This window comes from Corvus moneduloides, chromosome 12, assembly GCF_009650955.1.
Source record: "Corvus moneduloides isolate bCorMon1 chromosome 12, bCorMon1.pri, whole genome shotgun sequence".
NCBI lineage: Eukaryota > Metazoa > Chordata > Aves > Passeriformes > Corvidae > Corvus > Corvus moneduloides.
The window spans coordinates 9,679,240-9,703,216 of NC_045487.1; the positions used below are offsets into that span (position 1 = coordinate 9,679,240).

The 23,977-nt window shown below is 39.5% G+C and overlaps 1 protein-coding gene across 1 annotated transcript in view; it reads right to left on the bottom strand.

Annotated features, from left to right (window-relative positions):
* The window catches only part of SLC6A2 (solute carrier family 6 member 2), a 62,550-nt gene that overhangs the window by 30,887 nt on the left and 7,686 nt on the right, over nucleotides 1–23,977 (bottom strand). Inside the window, 2 exon segments of the mRNA XM_032121994.1 lie at nucleotides 5,793–6,030; nucleotides 9,799–9,930. Of these exon segments, the coding sequence (XP_031977885.1) occupies nucleotides 5,793–6,030; nucleotides 9,799–9,930 (370 nt within the window).

The following is a 23,977-nucleotide window of genomic DNA, read 5'->3' on the forward strand; positions in this document are numbered from 1 at the left end:
ATTTAAAACTTAATGCAAGTTGTAGATTGAAGATGCTAAAAGAACTGTCAGTGTATACAATGTGCAATCTATAGAAATTAAATTGCATACTCAATTTAGAAGGCAATTTGAAGCATGATAATTGTGCTCAATTAGAAAGATCTTCTACATGCATCTTCTGTGTTATATATTTGGGCAACCATAGTTCAGTCATCATTGCTGCCAGTTTTCTTCAGAGCATGAAATGTGCTTTTCCTTTACCTGTGGAAGGTTAGGATATCTTTATCCAGCTGATGTGGATAGAGCCCTTTTGCAGAGTTTGCCAGGTTCCAGGTATTTTTATTTCACGAATAGCACTGCTTACATTCAGCTGTAGTTTTCATGGCAGTTTGTGTCCACACAGCAGTGGGGCAGAGCTAGTAGTACAAAGCCATAGACCTGAGCTGGCTCCATGCAGGTTGGACACCAGGGTCTCCTGACTGTGACTCTGGGTTGGGGGTGCGGTGCAGGGAGAGCAGAGTGGCTCCACATGAAGTGCCACAGGGTAGCCTGGCTCAGGCCCAGCTCTGCCATACATGGGGCTGCTGTCTGAGCTGCTTGGGTGCCTCTGGGTGCTTTGTAAAGAGCTCTGAGTAGGCACAGCTGCAATTCTGAAGGATATCCTGGCTCTGGGACAGTGCTGTCCTACAGCCCAGCACACAGGAGAGCAGCTGAGTCAGCTGAGGTGCAGTGCATGTGCCCTGTGTGCCTCACCCCTACCCTGGAGCGCTGGGCACAATCCAGGGGGATGCCAGGGGGATGCAACAGCATCTGGGTTTTTCTCTAGATATTTCAGCTCCCTCTTGTGTTGGAGAATGGAGCTGTGTAATGGACTGCAAGCTAGATTTTGGGAATCACATAATTTACTAGTGGCACCCTGGCTGGCATATAATAAGTTATTATTTGTACTTAATCACAGACTATACTGAGGTGGAAGGGACCCTCAACGACAGTTGAGTCCAACTGTTACATCTGCACAGGACATTTCCAAGAGATGTCCACATCTCCCATGCCTGAGAGAATTATCCAAACACTTCTGAGCTCTGTCAGGCTTGGGGCTGTCATCACTTCCTTGGGAACCCTGTTCCAGTGGCCAGGTACCAGCTTGGGTGAAGAACCTTTTCCTGATATCCAACATAAACCTCCCCTGACACAACTTCAGGCCATTTCCTCGGGTCACTGTCACCACAGAGAAGGGATCAGTGTCTGCCCCTTCTCTTCCCCTCACAAGGAAGTTGTAACTGCAATGAGGTCTCGCCTCAATCTCCTCTTCTCCAGGCTGAACAGACCAAGTGCCCTCAGCTACTCCTCCATATGGCTTCCCCTCAAGGCCCTTCATGCTCTTCATAGCCCTCCTTTAGATGCTCTATAGCATCTTAATATCTTTTTTATATTGTGGTGCCCAAAACTGCCCCCAGCACTCGAGGTGAGGCCACCCCAGCGCAGAGCAGAGCAGGACAATCCCCTTCCTTGCCCAGCTGGCCCCCTGATGGCCTGTTCCCCCCCAGGACATGGATGTCCCTCCTTGGCTGCCAGGGCACTGCTGACTCATGTCCCAGTCTGTCTGTACATCCAGGGTTGCCTCATTGCAGGTGAAATGCTATTTCTTTTTGAATCATGATAATACTGAGAATGTTTATCTCAATGCACTGAAAACTTCATTTTCTCACTAACTTAGCAATTCTGACCTCCTCTGCTACTGTGCCCCACTTCAGCACATTCATGGCTCTCCAAAATTTACTGTTTCAGAAGAGCTGGATGGAAAGACCAGATGTGATTAGCAGAATATAGGGCTATCCACTCTTGTTAGTTCTTGTTGCCTGATTCAGTTTTTGTAAGCATTTACAGGCAGAGTTGCTTATGCTGACTTTTGAAGTGGTATTTTCTCTTTTGGGAGAAGTTGCTTCACAATTGTTTAATGGGGACAGGTTCCTGCATCTTTGGAGCATACAGTGTTGATCACTCCTTTGATGTGATACTGAACTATGTGGACCCTTTGCCTGGGGTGACATTTCCAGCGAAGACTTGTACCCCAAAGCACAAACCTATTGGTCCATAAAAGTAACCTTTGTTGTATAGGGTGAGGGTTTTTTTTCAAGGAAAAATGGGGTTTTTTTCAAGGACAAATGGGTTTTTTTTCCAAGGACATTCTTGGTTCACACACTCATAAATTTCATAAATATGATGTTCACAAATATGACAAATGTAAACTGCCATGATTGAATCTTGGTTTTATTCCTTGCTCTTAGGTAGATTTTTTGCAATTGCTCACAGCTGGGCAGACTTTGAATTCTGTGAATTTCCTTTACTGAGTCTGGCATGAAAATTTCTGTGTAAAATTTCTCATGCAGAAAGAATGGATTACAGCCCTGAGAAAAAGTGCTGTCAGAGGGAAATGGCCGTAGCCCAATATGTTTGTTGACTATTTCACAGCTTTGTCTAAAAAATTGCCAGGATTTGTTCCTACAACAGATCATGTTTTTTTGCAGGGACAGTACCTTGTGAGAAGAATAGTGCTTTTGTTCCTCCAAACTGGTATTTTTTAATTGTCAGCATAAATGCAGCAAAATGGTAACAGACTTTTCCCAGACACAAGAATGGAGAGAACAAATATAAAGTATGCTTGTGTTCAGACAAAGTATTTAAATAGGAGCAATATGGAGTGGATAGGGGAACTTTATTTGCAGTGATGTACTTCTGTTCTTCCAAAAAAGAGGTTTATATTGAATTATTTTAACATGTGTGGAAAGGATAGAAGGTTCTTTTCCAAACCACTGAAGAGGGAAGAAATTAAAGTAATGGGTGTCTCTAAAGAAATGTGGAGTTGACATTTTATTCCTAACTGGATTTCTCTTATGTCTGGCTATTACTTAGCAGAAAGGCACCAGTTGTTATTAGATTTTAGCTTGGTTTGCCAAGATTACAGTGTACAAATATTTTATCCATCTCTAATGAAGTACCGCAGAGATCCCATTTCTTCCTGTGGTAAGAAGCTGTCCCCATGACATCAGTGACACATTGGCCTGAATTAAACCTCTACAACTGAAACCAGACTTAGTAAAATGAAACTCTCTAAAACGCCTCAGTGTAGAAGCACTTCAACCTTAAGTTCTGCCCAGCTCTTGAGGCTTGAAAACAAATGCCAAATATGTTTTTCAAAGTTCTCCTGTTGTTGCTTTGGCATGGAATTTTCAACTTCAAATGATTACTTCTAAGTCTGAAGCTTAGAAGTTTCTCTCTGCTTTTCCTCACGGCCAGATACTGGGCAGCTGATAGATTTGGCCTAGATTGCAAGTGTTCCCTTTTCTCACTTAATATCAGTAGTGACAACCAGCATATTTCTGCTGAATTTGAGGTATCTTTCTTGTAGTATTTGATGAACTGTCACATCACAGTACTCCCACTTCCTCCTACAGTTTATCCCTGTGCTGGTGGAGATAGAGGCAGTCAGCTCTGGCAGCTACAGGGCTTTAGGAAATAATCAACTCTAAATTCATGGTCAGGCCAACTTAGCGTGAAGGAATTATGTCCCAATGAGAAGTGTCTGCTTCTTTTCAGGATAATCACACCAGCTCTCTCCTTGAGGCCTGTCTTGGAAGTACCTCTTTTCAGTAACTCTCCAGCTGCAAAAGAAATGTTTGGTGTTTCTGGTCTCCCTGCTTCCCCCTCAGCCTGCCCACCAGAGGCCAAAAATTCGTGTGTGAGTGTTCTGATGTAACTACACAACCTAGAGAACCAAGTTTAAGCTGTATCACTTCCCATTTCCTGACTATGGCACTAAATATGAAACTTTATAATCTGAAGATTCAACTCTCCCTGTTGTAAGAAGACCATGGGCATGAATTAGGTTATTTGATATAAGAAAAGAAACTGTTTTCTGATTTTGTTTATTGGATGGATCTGAATACACTAAGACTTTGTACAAGTTTGGGTCCACACCTGAGCTGTACAGCTGGACCTGATGAGGTCATCCAAATACTGGCTAAGTGAACATAATGCCCCTTGTGATTCCCTGTTTTTACAGCTGAGAACACAGATGTTGTAGACTGTTTTAAGTAAGTGGTTACTCTTCTCACTTTTGCAGTGTAATCTAGTCGCTAATAAGTACAGGGCCTAGTGACTTAATTACAGCCCCAAAATTCAGGGATCAAAGCATAACGAAACGTCAAATTCCCTTTTCATTTTTGCCTTCTGAAAACTGCACCTTGAATCTACTTAATGATGAGAAAATAACCATAATATTTCAAGTTTCAGTGTACAGACAATCATTAATTGAGCTGTTCCCCAGGCTGGTGGAACTAAATCAAAACATAATGAATTGATTCTACCACAACCTCACCCACTACAAAGTTAAAATCATTACCCAAGTATGATGTGATAGCAGAAGTTGCACAGAACCATTTTAAATAATAAAAAGGCAAAGCAAGAATATAGGGATTGCATTTTACTTTACTAAGGCTTAAACACAAGAAAATTAAAGAAACCCTTTTTTAAAGTGCCGTTCAAATTAATATTCTCTAAAGATGCAGTTCTTAGTCTTAAGATGCTGAATGAATAATTTCTTCTAGTTCCCGTCAAATCAAGTTCTTTGACTAGAGGCATATATAACCTTTTGCTAGGAATGATCGGTCTTTACATTTGTGTTGTGAGCACATTGTAAGGGCAGCAGATTTTACAGCTGTCATTATTTGCCATTCTAGTGAGCTCCTTTGAACTCAACCCCCCATCTTGTTTTCAAAGCACTGTGTTTAGTTTACCCAAACCCCTGCCAGCAGTTTGTGTATCACTACTGATCTTTCACCATGCTGTCTTCAGAGAAGAAACAGCGGCCACAAATGTTAAAGAGCTATAAAGAGACCCCCAGATCCCTACTGTAACCAGGCATGGTGTAACATACACTAGGTTATTTATAGTAACAGTGTTTTCCCTTTATTTCTACAGGGTTGGACTATCTGCTTAGCAGGTGCGTGCCCTGATATCCTTCTATTCCAAACACAGAAATATTTATTAATTGATTATTCAGATTAATTCAACAGCTGATTCAATAGTCTGATGCTCATCCCCCTTTCTTTCTCCTAATCAAATCCCATTTTCCCCCATAAGTCCACAATGAAAATATTTACACAGAGATTGGTGTCCTTGTTTTATAGTTTGGTTGTTAATTTATATACCTTGTTGGGTGTGATTCCAACTGTTTGATTTGAGTGTGCCTTTGCCTGTCTTGGCCCGTGTTGTAGAACACTTTTGCTTAGGATTTGGTAAAAGCCTGTCCTTCTATAACTTGGCTCTTTCCTCCTGCTCAGTGTTTCATCCCACTTCATTGAACTATTGAAGCAATGGAACACACAGAGGTCTGCTGTTGCTCTGAAATATTTTGCAAGTAGAGAAACAGTCCAAATCTGTTGAACAAATGGTTATTTTAAAGCCTTAAACTCAGCTCAGTTTTGGCATGCAGTCATCTCTGTCAGAATATTGCTGTGTTTCCTTGCCCTGGCAAAGCTGGTGCAAGAAAAAGTGGCACATCAGAGCAGATTTGTGTCTTGTCCAATTCCATTTTGCTCAATAGAAAGCACTGCATTAGTACAGGAGAAACCAAAACTCACAGAGGCAAAAGCCTTAGTCACCCAGGAATACAGACCAACATTACAGCTCCATTTTAACCTTAGTCTTCTGATGCTCATTCTAGAGGTTGAATATAAACTATTTTACCTTCAAGAGGAAACTCCCTTGGACACAGAATTTTGAATAAATAGCAAAGTCAAGTCAACACTTACTCATAAAATTCAGCTGCAGGAGTGAGCTTGTACTTTGAGTATTTAGTACCATTGCCAAGCACTGATGCGTTGAAGAGTTTGGGATCTGTACAGTTTGGGCTGTTCCAGCTGTTGTGGCAGTTTGTCCAGGGGAGCTCAAATGTGAATGATGAAAATAGGTAATACAGAGACCAAGCTATGATAACGTTGTAGTAGAAACCCACGTAAAGAGCTATGAGTATCACTGCATAGCCTACACCTAAAGAAAAAGGAAAACTGCATTATACATTGCATTTGACATGCAACAGTATACACAACAGTATACACTGGAGTTAAACTCAGCCACACATTATTGCAAATTCATTTCAGCTCTTCACACCAATAAAAGGAATTTTTGATATTTGCATACACATATGTGGACACAATATCCCTGACCTCTAAACAAAAAATTACAGAAATGGTTCTGGAAAATGACTGGCTTTTATCAAATCCAGTTGTTTGTCAGAAAAAGAAATTAAGCAGTGCAATGTCAAAATTTGTCCTTGTACAACTCCATTGCTGATTTGCTTCCAATGCAGAAGATTGCAAGCCCATGTTAGGAGCGAAAGTAATTTCATCTTCATGACGTCAGAGACCTTGGCAACTTCTCTTGGAAAAGTAAAGCTTGACACTTAAATGAAGTTTCCCTATGCCTCACATTCCCACCCTGAACTAGTTTGGAACAGACACTGATCCCTCTCTTGTTTCTCTCCCATTACTGCTCTCTAGATTGGCTTCCATCAGCATGTAACTGGCTCCAAATCATGCGTGAAACAGTCTGTGCTGTTCCACTGAGGGTCTCCAGGTGGTTTTTGGGCATGCCAGTAAATCTTGGTGAATATCAGGTTGGGGTTAAGCTGTGTGTGACATTCAGTCCTATTTACTGTCTCTCCAGGATTACAGAATTCCGAGTGTAAGCATTCTCTTTTGACTTTGAACGTTTGCTTTGTGTTTTTGCATATCATGAAGTGTGGTTGGAGGGCCCGTTTAGCAAGACAGCCCCAGAAAGGGCACATTCTCCTCATGAAAATGGACATTTTCCAGTGGTTTGGGAGGAAGCTTTGGTACTAATGTTGGAGCCCAGTAAAAGTTGGTTGGCAGAATTGTTCAGGAATCTTGCTTTGCCTTGACTTCAATCATTCCTCCTTTACCGTGTATGCAGCTTTGTTCTCTGAATCCTCCCTCAAAGTTGTATGTACTGCATATAACAGGTAGAGACTACATCTTATGAATGTCATCACTGTACTGTCACAGTGACTAAGTGCAAACCTTTAATTCTAATTTTCTGCAGTTTAATTTTTTGCATTGGAGGCCTAGCAGTTGGAGATTATTAGGCTTTCTTATTAGGCTTTTCTTTTTCTTATTACTTATAAGGAAGTAGCAAACACTGGGTATTAATCCTTGGTTTAAAATTTGCATAAGGAACAGATGCTGACCCTGAAGGAGTTGGCAGTTCAAAGACTGCTGCATGTACAAAAGTTACTCTTTGCTCTGCAGGAGGCTTTTAATCTGTAAACCAGTTTGCTCATCCCTAACAATGGGGAAATAATTGCAAAAGTAAAGATGAACTAGTATTTTCAAATCCTTGGTTCTTAAATGAATCTAGTACTTGAACACTCAAACTCTAGTGATACACTATGATCAATAGAATGGAGAGGAGGGAGGAATCCCCCAAAGGAATAATTCTTAAGTATTAAGGTGAATGCTAAAACACTAAGTATGGATAATATATGAAGTACTCAAATTAGATGATTGTTGTTTAAAAAAATTGTTCCTGAAATTCCTCCATATCAGGAGGACAGTGAGAGATGTTTCATATCAAGACTAAAAAATACAGGATCAAATGTGTTTTAAATGGCTCTTCTCTGTGATCTTAAGAATGTTCAGGAATGAATTTGCTCTTATGTTTCTAGGTTTTCTTAAAAGTAATGCTGCACCACCCACAGTCTAAAATAGACCGTGGAAAAAAAAATGCAGAGATGAAAACAGACTGTGTTACAAAGGTTACAGGGTATATTTGTAATTGCATGTGTTATGATAGGATCTCATTAGAAGTAGAGTACTTAGAGTTCATAGCAATAATATTCATAGCTAAAATTAGTACTATAGTGCTGTTCATCTAGAGAAGCTGTTATAAATTTGTGTAGACTGTGTACTTTTCCTTTGAGTGAGAGATTTGAGTTGTCCCAGAAACAACTCTAAAGCATTAGCAGTAAAATGTGTTTGCATGTTATCAGAAGTTTTAGTTAAAACTTTAAATGTACTGAGTTTATACTGAGGGGCAAATATGTCTCAATACTTATTACTTTTTGAGAATCAAATAACTTATGCTATTCTATATCCTTGTAATATGAAACCTTAAAAATCAACAGTAATGTATGTTTAGTCTACCTTGAAAATGTCAGCTTAAAAACTCAGCTGGAATGTCAACAAGAATATACATGAAATAAGTTCTATTTTCCTTTCTCATAATCTTTTTGATCCTGAAGTCAACAAGGAGTACCTCTGAGCACGGTGGTATTTGGCTCAAATGCTTTGAGATCCTGAAGGTCTAATTTTCACTTTTAGGTTTTCAAAATCCTCATTGTCATCCAAAGGTATATAAATAATACCAACAGAAATTTTTATTGAGCAAGGGTATTCAGGTTCCCGGGTGCTGGGATGAATTTTATCTCCCATGATGGGATTATAGAAGGGCAGGGTAAATCTGCATGATTTAATTTTAAAGTTTTGAAGCACATTATTTTATTAGCTTGCTTATTTATTTTTTGTTATATCGCTGATTTTGCTGTGAGTTTTGGGTTTGACTGGGAAGAAAAACCTCCCTCACTTTTCTTATTGTGTAGCTCTAGACTGCTTGAAGAGGAAAGCTGTATTTTGAGAAAGAAGACTAACATTTACTCAGTGTAACCTATATCCAAGCAGCGGATCCATCAAGTTTGGATTGCTATTGTTAAGCTCCTCAGCTTTCCTGAGTCCCAGGATGAACATGATCTGAATTTTAAGGTTCTAAGGTCAGCTGAGCTTGCCTGGTTTAATTTCAGATATCTCTGTGTTGAAAAGGCTTTTGCATAAGATTTTAGATACAATCTGGTATACATACAAAGGAACTTATATTTTTTGCTGGCAAGGAATGCTTAAAAAAATTCTTGAGGTTCCTTAACAAATGCTTGTTTCATGTACAGAACACATATGGCTTCTTTCACACACTGATCACTTCCTGATCAAAGCCAAGCACCCTGAAGCACCTAACCTATTTTTTTCCTTGCAGAATGATTGTAGCTCAGTGCACAAACAACACGCCACAACCTTTTATTCAGGGATGCTGGAGAGTTAATCCTAGTGGAAAACACACAATAGTAATAATGTTCAGATTTTAGTAAGTGTTTTTCATTGCTAAATCTGAAAAATGCTTTACAAAGACTATCAGAATCATTGCTCCCAGTTTATTGAAGGCAGGAAAACTGAGGTACAGAGATACCACAGAAAACTGCTGTGATGTTACAAGTTTAGTGGCCAAACCTACAGTCTTCACAACTCCATTTTAGTGTTGTAGCCACTGTGGTATGTTGACTTCTGCAGAGAAAGCTCCATGCCCTGAATGGAGTAGTGATTATCTTAGTCAATGGGAGGATAGGGCTGAACTGACCTGGGTGGGATTTGGTATTTCCAATGTTTGGATTGGCAAACCCCTCCCTCCACCTGGAGATACCCAGTTCCTCCCACTCCAGTACACAGGGGAGAGGGAGGGCAGGGCTGAACTGCTCCTGCTCATTGGCCTCTGTTGCAATCACCCTGAAGATTGTTTCTTTGGCTTTTCCCATTTTGTGCTTCACCTGCGGTAACATAAAGACTTCTGACTTCAGGGGCTGGGGAAAGGTCACCAAGTACCAGGTTGTCTGTGAAAGATGAGAGATCTTTACATTGTTTATGATCACGCGTATGTGGCACCCTCAGGTGCTGTTCAAGGGAGCAGAGGGACACTTACCTTTGAAAACTGGACAGATTTTCCACACAGTGGCAGCCCCTTCTCGGTTATATTGTCCCAGTGCTAATTCCATATAGAACAGGGGCATTCCAGCAATGATTAAGAAGAGAATGTAGGGAATAAGAAAAGCACCTGGAAAGACAGTAAGTAGACAGTATAGTCTTTGTATTTGTTGCATTTTTATTTCTCTGTTGCTTACTTTTACTGGCTAAAGACAAAACCACTGCTTTTGGGAAATAGCAAGAAAATATCAGGAAGGAGTAACCCCTGTTTTCTCATTCCTTGTCTGTATTTTTTAAAGGTCTCAGAGCTGGAATCCATGAAAAAAGCTGTACGCCATAACTCGTATTTCCCCCTAATGCTTCCCCTCTGCTTTTTGGCTTTAAAGAGAAAAAAAATGTGTCCCTGCAAATTAATTGCTAACTGAAGAAGAAAAGACGCTGAACACACTTGCATAGCTGAAAGGGAAAGGGACTATCAAAAATTTTGTTAAGTTTTTTTTTAGTGTATTATGTTCAGAAGGGAGCATGGAACCAGTAACAGATGAAAAAAATGTGAGATCCTGTAATTGCAGCTTAAACCACTGTGTGAAGTGTCTGCAGGAACTGCTGGCTTGAAAATTAATTACTACTGGTTAATTATATAGAATTTGGGCATCCATGACCTATTTTGGATTTTGCTATAATAAATTCCCATATTCCTATGAAATGGGTCAGACAACACACCCCGTTCCAACCTATTGATGCTCATGTGGAGGTTCCATCCTGTGGAGGATGTGGAGGTTCCTGCTAGGCCCAAGTACAGCATCTTGATATTGCAGCAGGACAGTGCTGGGCTTGCTGACACTTTGCTGGAATGCATCACTTTACAAGGCTTAGCATTCTCCTGTGAGTTTTTACTGTCACTGAGAAACTGTTGCCTTTGGAAAAATCTTGGTGTGTGAGCTACTATAGCATAAAAAGTATTGCCAGCTGAAATACAAAAGGATCATCTAATGTAGAAACTATTTGTAAATTTCTTAGTTATTTTACATGATCCAGGTCACAGAAAGAAGATTGTCCCAGTGCTTGGCTACATGTGATACTGTAAAGAAATTATAGCTGGTGGCATGTTTAATAACAGTGTACTCTGTCAGTTCTCTGCTTTGTGGTACATGCAAAGAGTAGCTTTTTTTATATTGTGTAGCTTGCTTGGTCAAGAACAGTTCAATTAATATGAAACTTGCCTGTATTAAAACCATTATTGGATTGGTTTAATAACTAGAGAGCTGACAGAGTAATTACATACCCTGAATAACTGACTAATGTCCCTAGGAGTTACCTATGGAAAGGAAAGATTGTGAATATCATGGTTGAATTTTTCAGCAAAGGAAAAACAACAGCAGTTTGTCTATTTCTCCCAATAGCAAGCAGTACAAACTTTTGCAAACCTTTAAAATCTGTTGTGCTGGTTTAGTAAATTTGAAAACTTCCTTTGTAAAAGGAAGCAAGTTTACATGGCTCCTAAATTTATACACTCAAAGAAGGTAAAAAGCTGAAAGCATGACTGTAGCTTTCTAAAACATGCCAGTAAGCAGAATGAAGTGCATATTTAAAAAGTATGTTTGAAACTATTGTTGTGCTTTTAAAAGTCTGAATGGTTGTTCCTTTACCTTTTGAGCTTGCTTTTCACAGATATTACTGGTGTAAGGTGCCTAGCAAAACTGCTCAGAAAGGGAATTTTGACTACATACTGGAGAATAGAATGGAAAAACAAACTCTGCTCTCTTAGTCATACCACCAATCTACTTCTAAAAGTAACGTGCTGTAACATAATGGTAAGGACAATGTATTCAGCATTCAGTAGTAAGTTTAGTCATTTGAAAGTTGAAACCTTGCAATGAAACAGAGACAAGGTATATCAATAGAAAGAAAGAATAGCTAAGAATAATAGCTTTGAGAATGCATATTAAAAATTGAAATATATTGATTTTATCACTTTGGGGGCAAGAATTTTCTTCATGATGGAGTGTAATGTAAATGCAACCTGCATTTGCATAAGCTACTAGAGTATCACTGATACATTTTTGGTAATATTTTAGTGTTGCTTGTAATCTGTTTTCTATGATTGTCATGTTGAACTGTTGTATGTTTGAATACTGTACAGAAAAAAATTTGTAGTCAACAGATACTTGATACCCTGCAATTCTGAGCTTTGTTCAATGTTGCAACATACTCAGCAAAATCAGTCTGGGATACTACATATTGCTTTCACTTTATCTAGTATCTGGAAAAATTATTTTAGGTGGTTTTACTGTCAGATTTCCTGCAAGTGAGCTTTTGAAGTGCCATACTTGTCTTGCTTTGATCGTATTACAGTGTATGGAGCTGACTCACAAACCTGGCTTGTATTTGGGAGGTATGGAGTGATGTTTGATTAATGTCATGAGACTGTGGAAAACATGATGCCTATTCAGGGAAATTTTTATTTGAGAAGATTAATCCTGGGGATATGTAGTGGACATACCTATTAAATGCTAGTTTAAAATACGCAGTTTTTATGTATGACTAATACCAAGATGAACTGTGAAGTGCACTGTACTTAGGCATACTTGCTTAAGTGTCATCTGTTTGGCTGCGAGTCATTCCAGGCTTTAGTTAAAGGAGGTTTCTTTCTTTTTTTTCTTCCCCCGCCCTGCCCCCGCAAGGGATTAATAAGGTGTGGTGTAATTTTCATCAAAGAGCAGTTACACAGTATGGCAGGGCTTCATAGCTGGGTTACTTTTCAGGTGCGAAGTGATTGAAGTATTTTGAAATTGAAATAAATACCAAAGTAAGGGTGCTTAGTCATATTAATTTGACTTAATGTTTTGGAGTCTTCTAGAAACTTCTTGTTTAGCAGCTTCTGGTTAGGTCAAAAATAACAAAAAGTCAGGTATTTTTGTAAGTATCTTTATATTTGCTCTTATTTTCCTTGGCAATATCCAGAACCCGTTTTCACAGTGTTCACTCAACCCTTTCTGGGATCAAGGCCCCCTCAAAGAAAAATAAATGATGGTCAAAGTATCATTCAGATTTTCACATGAAGTAGATACAGAATAGAATAGTCTGCAAATTCTTGTGAACAGCTTGTGTGTGAGAGCTGACCAGTGTCACAGGGTCTCCATCATTGGGCTGTTTTGGAACTGTCTCCTATGAACAAGAGGTGTTGTTTGGAAGACTTCTTACAGTCCAGTATTGTGTGAGCATCCTTTGGGCCAGGGAAGAGGCAAAGCAGTTGTGGTGGGCCTCTTGCTTTAGATCCAATGGTGTGAATTGAAGCATCAGACCAGACTTCTCTGCAGGAGCACTTGCTGTTAATGCCTACCCAGTACAGGAAGTCAGAGTGTGTTAGGAAGGGTGGCATGATGTCAGCTGTGTCCCTCCTGCCTGTGCCTCTGGCCACAGAAACTGCAGTGCTTTAATTGCTTGAATCCAATGTCAGATTTGGATAGGCCAGACAGCTGAACTCTTAGGAAGCAGAGCTTGGCTAACACTTCAGACAAGCTTGCCAAAATCTCCCTACCTCAGCTCGCTGAGGGAACGCAATCTGTGCGATCGCTGCTTTGGCAGTAACACGCCGATAGCACTCGAGGGGATTCCACTCCCCCCGGTGTGAGCACACAGCTGCATCCCACAAGGCAACACTAGTTTCAGCAATCCCTAATGGCTCCTGATTTCCTTCTACAGCTAAGAATCTGAAGCAATTAACATCTGTAATACAGCTCTGGCACAAGAGCCATGCTTGACTCTCTACTGAGTCACATGCAGCTCGAAAGCCACAGGTTGGCCTTAGACTGCTGTGAGCTGCTACATCTCTCTCCTATCAGGTTTCACAGGATCCATACATGTCCCTTTAAGGTACCAGTGCAAATATGGGGTTAAGACAGCCTTATGTCTTATGCAAAACTAGGTTGGGTCAAACCCTCATCTTCTACAAGAACCATCTGTGTGAAACTTCAAGTGGAAACTTACACAGAATTCTTTTTAAAAACTATTACATTTAATTAATTTAATGTAAAAATACAAGACAGACTTTGCATTCCTGTGTTCTGTGCCAAAACAATTTCTTAATTTTGGTATACTAGAATCCACACAGAGTGTTTCCTTTCTTTGTCAGCATTCCCAGCATCCTAAGGGGTGGGAAGCAAAAGCTCTAAATATTCTTCTCAGTCCTACCGGGAGGTCTCATCTCGCTTTTAAATCGCAGAAAGAAAGAAGCATTAATTTACTAATGGTTGAAAAAAGATAATTTAAACAGCTGTGGTTATCCTAAAAGGATTTTTGAGGCACGTACAAGAAGTAGGCCAGGACAGGGGTAGTTGAAACAATTTTGAACTCTTTCTGCTTGTTAGCCTTCTGCATTTGTTACCATGGTTATTTCTAGTCAAAATGTTATATTGGCAGGGGTGTCTGCTAAAACAACAAACTTTGAGCAAATATTGCAGTATATTTTCCAACAGGAGTGTTTCCAGTATTTGTGCAGGAAAAGTCTAAAAGCAGAGATCTCCCAGTTGGTGAACTGAAATACAAGTGGATAGCTCTACTAACATTGATCAACACTGCTTTTTTTCCATACAAAAAAAATAGTACTCCAAACAATATCAACAAACAGCTGGTAGAATGTAGTACGTTTGCTTGGACAACAAGGAAAATGGGTAGAAAGTCTAATCTCTGCAGACTCTTGTGAATGAAAAACAAAGTCACTAGCTCTGAAATCTTGAAATCCAGATTGTATGAGATCATCATGGGTAGAAAACTAGGTAATTGGGATAAGGCAGGTGTTTCTAGTGCATGAATGTTATCTGGCTTTTCAGCAAACAGCCCACCAAGCTTGCACAGCCTGCAAGGGCACCTCTGAAGGAGGGGAGCTGGAGCCTGCTGCTGATGCCTGGGAAGATGGGGTGAAACACTAAGACCTTACTGACCTGAGATTAAAGGAAGAAGGGTCTGTGTGGTACAGCAAAGAGAAGTCAGCGCTACAAAGGAGCATGAAGTAACCTCAGGTCAAAGACAAGATGATGATGATGTTAACAGCTGCTATATGATGACGTTGAGCCCAGCTAGTAAGAGAGTATAGTTGTCAAAAATAACATTTTTCTGCAAAACAGATCGCATGACATACTATAAAAACTTCAGCAGTACTTTACACATATAAAATTCTCCAAGTATACAATAAAGTCTTCCAAGTATGCAACATTTTTTGATGGAAAGTATTTCTGAATCATAAAACCAGTGGATCTATACCATGATGAGTGGCATGTTTCTCTTGAAGCCTTTATATTTAGCTACTCCCTCTAACAAACTGTTGCTAGATTTGAACCTATTTATATTACTACTCTCAATTTGGTCTCACAGCCTTCAGTTTTTTCAGAATTGCAATTTTAACAGCATTCCTTTCACTCAAAAGAAAGTGAAAACAAATAGTTTCCAGAAATGGTTCAGTGCTGCTGGCTGAGGCCAACTGAAGCCTGCGTTTTTTGTCTTGAGCTGTTAACCTGCTACTGCCTTAAAATCACTTGAAGTAACTTGAAGTGCAGTGTATTTATAAGCTGGTCACTGGATAGTAACAGAAAGGGTTACCTAGGCCCTCCCCGTGCAAATCCAATCATCCTTTTGCCTTTTGTTACAAGAATCATGAGCTAAAGAAACCCATTAGTAGCTATTTTGAACAAATTAATGAGATTTAAATATATCCAGCCACTCAGAGCAGAATGATTCATTCACAAATAACAGCCAAGTCATTGGCCAAGGTCCTATTTACATAAATTAATGAAACGATCACATTCACAACAATGTGTAGTTTAAAGATAATTGCAGGCACATACAAGAACAGGACTCTGGCCTGTGTTGTTTGATAGGAAATTAAAGAATAAATGAAGAGACATGGTGGGTTTGAGAGAATATAAATCAGGTTGATTCAAGATGGACAGTATGGCAGTGAGGAGCTCTGGAGTTTTGCAGGGGTTTCCTGCTGCTGATCTTCGCCACACTCACCGTGGGTGGCTTAGGAAAAGAACAATTCCCATCATTTGCCATGAGTGTGGCCATAGAAAGTCCAAAAAATCTGGTTTACAGGTTGCAGCGATAACTTTTAACCTTGTGCTTCTATAGCAGAGATGCTATTGGAGTTGGATCTTTTGTTTCTAGATCAATGCAACAAGGAGAGTTTTATCTGTAGATGGGTAAGTAAATACATGGGAGTTTGTAACAATATGAAAGCCTAGCTGCTAACATTCCTGCCCAAATCCACTGGCTTGATTTTGTGCCTTTTTCTGTTTTAACTACCTGGCTGGTTTAAACAAGAAATGAGAGAGAAAGTGAGCAGGACTGTAGAGACAGCTTGTAGACTGTTATTTATGCCATCCCTATTGCTATGTTCAATAGGACAGGGGTTGTAGGAGTGGTAGTATCCTTTCCTGGACAGATAACACTGTTGGGAGCAAACCAGCAAACTTTCTAGTTCACAAACTCTTCAGAGGGTCCTAGTCAGGGGAGATGTATAGTACTGGACTGCTGGGTCAGCATGCAGATGCCTCCCTGGAGAACACTGCTGCTTCACAACAGACATGACTGGAAGCTTAAGAGATATTAAATTAAGAGGGAAAAATACTATACTAGCGTTTTATAAATAGGAATGTTCTATTCGTGTTTTTTCCCCAACCTTGCAATTATTAGGGGTGACACAAGGCTATATTCACCTGCAATTGCATATCAACAAAACCACCCATGTAAGGCATAGGCTGTACTTCAGATGTACAAGAGCAAGGTGCCTGTCAAAATGTACCCTGATTTACTGGTGGCAGAACATCCATGGCTAAAAATACTTTTGAATGAGGATATCAGACGGTATTTTCTGTAAACTTGTGGATCAAGATAAGCAGGGTTTCCTAGATTCCAGCACTAGATCCATAACAGCATAACCTCACGTGGTAAGTTTTCCTTGAACCGTTAAATACTGAAAAGATATTTTCTGTGATATACAGAACATCATCATGTACATGAAAGGAAATACTACTTCATCAGCTTAGCTGTCTCTTAAATGTAGGGAGACTTGGTGCCAGGGAGATTTTGGCAACTACAGTTCTACTTTGGTTCAGATACAGACTGTTAGTCACAGTTTTCTCATCTTCTCAGAAAACTTGTATGTTCATTTGTGTTGGGCTTTTTTTCCCCTCAGTCAGCCATGAACTAAAATGAATGTTTTCAAAATTCATGGATTAATCTGACTTTGATGCCAGAATGGCTTGTTAGATACTTTGAACTAACTTGCTGTCTAACATAGACCAGAGTTTCAGACAGAAAAACCTACAAACTTGATTGGAAGATACTAGACAGATCTTTTGCTATTTGGTTGTTTTGTCTTGTTTTTTTTTTTTTGGTTGGTTGGTTTTGGTGTTGTTTTGTTTTGGATTCTTTTGTTTGTTTTGTTTGTGCTTTGTTTTTGAATTGTTTCAGCCTTCTTTTTATAATCTATAGAGACTGAGTGAACCAAACTAATTAATTACAGTGCAATAGTGATACCTGCATTTCTGTCTGAAATTGCCACCCTACAGGTATTTCTTGGTGTAGCACATTCATACGTTGGCATGTTGAAGAGCTGTGTAGACACTTTTGGTACCTAAATTAAATTATGGTGTCCACTTTCTGAGCTGTGCATTTGATGCATCAGGAATGCCAAATTTATATCCCTGAAATGTTTTTCCACCTGCATAGCAAAGAGTCTGGGATGAATCCTCTGGAGGTTAGCTCCTCATTTAGGCAGTATTAGTCCTTGCTTTCTACTCTCTCTGACATTTTCAGGATTGTCCCTGTGGGAGCTGCTCAGTGTCCTTGCACATTGTACCACTGTACACAAGGAAATTCCCCTCCCAGCCATGCCCCCTGTGCTGGGGGGGGGTAGAACTGCCCTGGCAGAGCTAATCAGAGCCACAGCAGTAGCTACACAGCAAGGCAGGGTATGTGAAATGTGCTTTGTGCTGTCCATGTAACAGGGCAATTCCTGGTTCTCAGCAATCTCGGATGGAGGGTGTTTCTCTTAAAGACTGCTTTTCTTTTTCACGTTGTCAAAATAAAAACCAGCCTCCAGCCTCCAAGTTAAGCACCCTCTCGGGAGGATGCAGTACCCATTTTAGGCAGCATGAGATTCATAACTGTGCCAGGGTAAAACAAAGTGCCCAAGACATCTTAAATCAGCTCCAGACAAGTGCCAAGCAGCTTTCAAGAGGATTAATGTACAAACCCATAGGAGGTAAATGCCTTGAAATTCTGCAGAGAAGAATCAAGTACAGCAGTCTGTGGTACTCTTAAAACTTGCCTTACCATTTGGTGGTTAATCCCATTCTAAGTTGTAACTTCAATTTTTTGACTCAATGACTAAAGCAAAAGATTCCTTTTCCTTCCAGTCTTTATTAGAGATTTATTTTTAATAGTGTAATACTTTCTGTACAATCTTAATCTTTACAAACTCTTAACTAACGGAATCCCCTAAATTCTTCCTCTCAGTAAAGGGTTATTTCTATGACAGAAGTGTGAGACAGTCAAAGTTCCTATCTATAAGAATTCTAGTCAATCTAACCTTTACTCCCCGTTGTTGTAAATGAAGTCTTCAGGATGAATGTTCTTTCTGATGCTACTAAAGGAAGTAGAGTAACTGTACTGTAAACTGCATATAATGCAGGCTTAAACAGGGCTTTAAAGCAGAAGGCAAGCAGTTACATACCCTATAGAGCCATTCTCCATGTTTTCTTACAACCCACCTATGTTTTCTGTCAATACTGATGGGAAGTACTCTTTATGTGCAATTTTCTGATATTTTTTAGACATGCTTTCTAAATTACAAAGTATAGATATCAGACATATTTTGAAGTTAATAGTATGCTATCTAGCCATAAAGAATATTTTCTTATAGAAGACAAATGTTGCATCATAATAATTTATTTGTAAACTTTAATGGCTGTGTGTGGTGCTATTAACAGTGATATTGGCAAATTTACCATTAGTCATGTCTACTATTTGCATAATTGCCTAGAAAAATTGAAAATCCTGTACTCTTATCAAAGATTATAGCTATTCTTGGGTTGTGCTAATGTTTTGGAAGGTCTGGGCAAGGGTAGTTTCCAAGTGAGTGTGGCTTCTTTACTTTGCACCTTTCTGTTAGCACTGAACACAAGCATTTCCCAAAAACTGTCACAGCATTCTTCACTGAAAACTTTTTCTTTTGGAAAAAATCTGTATTTGGCACAGGGTAGTGGTGGTAATATTCTGTGTGCCAGCCATTAGGTGGGGGTCTCTGAGAATTTGGGCATCATGAGCACAAAGTGAAACTTCTGCAGCAGGAGGACAGTAAGAACTTTCTCAACATAATTTTTCTTGAAAGGGTAAACTGAGTCTCATTTATACCAGTATGAAATCACAGTGCTGCACAAATCTACCTAGTAGGAGATAGGTACTAGACTAGTACCAGCTAGTAACACCCTTCTTTCTGTCCTCCAACTACTCAGCTTCTTCTGTGGGAATTGATAAGACAAAAGTTTTTATTTAAGTTTGCAACTTGAGCCTCATGTTTGCTCTTAGTGGACTGTTTTCCTAATAGGCTTCAAGCAATGTAATTGTCCCCTCAGTCCAAGCTGTCCAGTACGTGCTTTGTCACTGCCATTCTGCACAGGCCTCCTAGCTTGAAATTCCATGGAAGAATGTGAAAATTACCCCAGGGCCCATCATAGCTCCCTGCCAAGATGAAGCAGAGGCCCATTAACAGCTTGAAGCAAAATCCTTCTTGTTTCATGACAGTGCAAACTTTTGCTTGGGCAGATTGTGGGGCAGTTTTGTTCACTGATTACTCAGACCTTATGATAAATCAGTGTGGCTGAGTCTGGTGTTTTCAGCTTGTCGCACAGTGGAGATTTTTTTGTTATTTCTAAATAGCTTTAAACATCATTAATACATCATGACTGTAAAACGGTATTTAGAAAGAAAAATATAAGCGATCTTGAAGATATCAAAATCTCTTAATTCAGGGTTAGAGACAGTGATTTTGTCATCAGCTTCTGTATGAGTCAATAGAGGATTAACTGGCTGTTTAGGAAGAGCCTGGTAACTGGTATCTGCCTCTTTGTTTTAGGGTAGAGTTAAGAGAGTAACTTACGCCAACTGTATTCCTTTAACCACCAATTTCAAAAGTTCAAAAACCATGAAGTAGGCCCCAGAATACTTTAAAATGTATGATCTTCTACTAAAATCCTTTTATTTGCCTGCTTTCTTTTAGTTTTGAATTTACTTTGTACTTTTCCAGCTTTTCTCTTCAGCTTTGAAAGCTAGAAAGAGATTCTTGCCTAATAATTTGTCCCTATGAAACTGTGAGAGTAAAAGGCACTTCTTAAAATAGTACTTTTTTTTACTGCTTGAGCCCGACATAGGAGAATGCTGAGGTCATAGTCTAACTCTCAGAGAGTAAATCTATTTTTTGTAATAATGACCATCATCTATGTGATCCTAACAGTTTGCTTATTAGGTAAAGTACTGAGCTATTGTACTGAGTGAAGATCAGTTACTACTCAGTGGAAGTCTTCTATATCAGTTTAGTCTGAATAGGTTTTTTATTACTTTACTCTGTTTTTCTTCTCTCATAATTCTTTGTCTAGAAATTCTGTCTTAGGAGTCCTTAAGAGAGAGATGTCTGTTATTTGGGTTTAAATCCTGGCTCTGGTGATGTCAATGGAAAAAAATCACCCATTGACTTCAGCTGGGTCAGGATTTCTCCCATGGGGTTTACGAATCTATTGATTTTAACTAAGGCTGTAGAGCCATACATACATGAGAAACAAACTCCAGAAAAGAAGCAAATGATCAAACTCTTCCACCAAACAAAGTCCTGGACTGTCTTTGATCTCGCCTCTCTCATAGTCTCATTTACACATCTGAATTTCTCTTCTGAAAGGAGACTGCACAGCACAAGCTATTCCTTAGTTTTGTGATAAACTGTAGAACTAAGATGCCTGTGTACAGATCTAATCTCCCCTCAGTTTGAGGGCATGAGCTTGTGAGCTTTCTTCAAGCATCAGTCTTACTGCACATCAGTAGGCAGATACAGCCCTGCATGCTGATGAAGAGTCATGTACCAAACGTACTTTTGAGAGTGGCTTCTAAGCTGTGAACTTGGTGTTTTGGTAACTTTCGGCCTTGAGCTTTCTAATATCATAGTAAGTCCAATATACTTAATTGTGAAATTACTGTGTTGTGAAATAAGGATTCCTCTGCCAAGAAGGAAAGGTGCTGAGAGCTCCTGAAATGTGGGTTACATTAACATTGAAGAAGAGAAAAGAAATCTTTCAATTGTAGAATATACCCATGAGAGTCTGTGTGGAGCTTGGTTTTTTTCTAAAGGCAAATCTTTTGAGGGTATTTGGAGCACCTTCTAAATTTAGGATTTGAGAAATTGTTTCCTCCTGTATCAATCCTTGGGGGAAAAAGACTGTATCTCCGTTTTATTGTTGCACTCTCTTAAAAAAAGGTGTGTTCAGGGGTAACCTCTCGTTATCAATGGATTTTGTCCTTGCTGTCATTGTGGCTATGGTGATAAGTGAGGTCCTACACGTGAATTAGGCACCGCTAAAAGCTGCCACTCCTACAATATCCTAATAAATAAAATAAAGTGGGAAATCCAAGAATGGTCTGCTTGGGAACGATCTTTGTTATTACTGGGCTCTGTATTTAAAGAGGGTGGTGATGAGCCACCCTAAAATTCCATATTATTTTTTTTTCCTGTAAATGTTGTTACATTAATTATCAGGTTGGGATCTCCCCAGACCTGTGAGGATCTACTGCTCCACCTTGTGGTCTGAAAAACGCTTCCCGTTATTCTACTCTCTAGTAGTGCTGTGCCAGAAAAAATCCAGCCTCTTCCCCTTTTTTTATTTAACTGGACTTTGGCTTGAACCAGTATCATACTTTCGCTCGAGATATGGATCGTAAGGGCACGTAACGTGCTGTCACCTTTGGCATGCTTCAGGAAAGACATTGCAAGAGGTCTTTCATTACAGAAGAGAAAAATAGAAATGAAAATACCAGTGAAGAGAAAAGTGCTGTACAGACATACCCACATACTTCAGGAGGTGCAGAATAAATTAAAAATAGCTAGCAAAAAAAAAAAAAAGCACAATACTCAGCCATTTTTTTCAGTACATACACCGGGCCCAAGGAAACACTGATTTGGATGGTCAGCGAAGCAATTGCAGAGGGTTCATTCTTCCATGCTGCTGTTGGGCCAGAAAAACAGCTCATTCCCACAGTCCTGCAGTCTTCAGTAAAGATGAATGCTGTGCAATTGCCCAGGCACAATCCTTCCCCTACATCAATGCCACAAAAGCTGTTTCTCAAACTAGCAAGAGTGCTATAGCAAGACAGGACACCCAGTGCTTGGAAATCATGCAATAACTTTCTCCAGCTCTGAAATAAAGACTGCAAAAGAGTAATAGTCTTCTGCTGTTGAAATCACAATTCCTGTGTACTTCAGTGGGGTGGGATCAAACCAGTACTGCTCTTCTGATGCTGGGCTTGTTCTAGGGAAGCAGTTTAAAACAAAGCATTCCAAGAAAGGCTTTATGTTTGTGTAGTCTAACACCACCAGCCTGGGAGGGTTGGATCCTATTTTGGACACTTAGCATATATTCTTAGACCATTCTAATAGCCAAACTGTAGATATCAGTTAATACCTACATTAAGAACACAGCTTCTGCAATCACTTGTGCTTTTGGAAGTGAGTGGTTGTGTTCATAAAGCCTTAAGGAGTAGGAGCACTGGAAAAATTACTGTCTTCTATAAAAAGACTTATTGTATAATAAGGGCAGCTTGTCTTACTACATACCAGCAGTCAGAATGCTTGTCATAAAAAAACATTTATGGACTGGCAGCAGACAACTGCCTGCCCAATCCTGCCTGAATTTTGCTTAGCAATATGTTATCACACAATTCTGTCTGGACAGTTGGTAGTGTGCTTTGGATGAATATGAGTGTAGAGAAGGATGTGACTTACGCAGCCAGATCTCCCTGGTGGCATTTTCTGCTTCTGAATGATAGACCCTGGTTCCCAAATTGCTATTCTGTACTGTCACCTTTGTCATGCTTCAGGAAAGATTGCAAAACTTGTTTGAATAGAGAATAGGGGAAAGGAGAAGGAAGAGTGAAAATAAAACAAAGGATGGTTTTGATAAGTAGTCTAGAGGTTCTTTCCTATGGCTTTCTTGAAGAATATGTCACAAGGCAAGAAAATTAACTGTTTTCCTTCCATTCCTCCCACCTCCTTTCCCCTCTTTATGGATTAAAGATTTCAAAAGCTCTGTGGCTAAAATTAAGTATATTGAATCTATACAGAAGTTAAGCTGCTGAACTATACTACAGTTACCCAAAATTTCCATGAGAACAGGAATTATTCATCAGTACTGGGGATCTAGTCACTTTCAGTGCTGATTTCCTGAAGGACTCAGATATCCATCTTTAGGAAATCAAGTTTTGAATGTCGATAAAGCCTTTAATTTGAAACTATTCTGACTTTGCACCAGTATATAAGATCTGCACAATTAGGATGAAACCTTTGCATCAAAGGTTCAAGACTTGATACAAAGGTAGGGAGAAGGAAAGCAGAAGATTAAGGAGTTGTAGTTGGAGGAGGTGATTACAGGTTGTCAAGACATGGGTAATGGGCTGCTAACATGAATCCTTTGTCTCCAAAAGCCTTGAGGAAGGAAAACACAAGGTTTATAACCAGTGTGATACTCCTGGATTCCCTACATACTCTTCATTGAAAATGGATTGGGACAGTGGATTTGTCCTGAATACAATTTATGTCAACTTTAATAATGATGATGATAATAATAGTAACAACTATAACGATTTTTTCTGTTGTCACATTTCAAGTCAAGAAGTTGAGAGTCAGTTGCAAGATTCCAGGGGGGTTGGACAATCCTTAAGGTCTCTTCCAACCCAAATAATTCTATGATTCTGTATGTACAGAGAAAACGGAAAGTACTAAGAGTGAGGTAGTAGTGAAAGACCCAGAAGTATTTTACAAAAACACATTATTTAAATTTGTCTCTTGACTTCTGAATTACAATATTTTAGTGTAACTATATCTCCAAGTGTAGAATTTATTAGTTCTGGTTTAC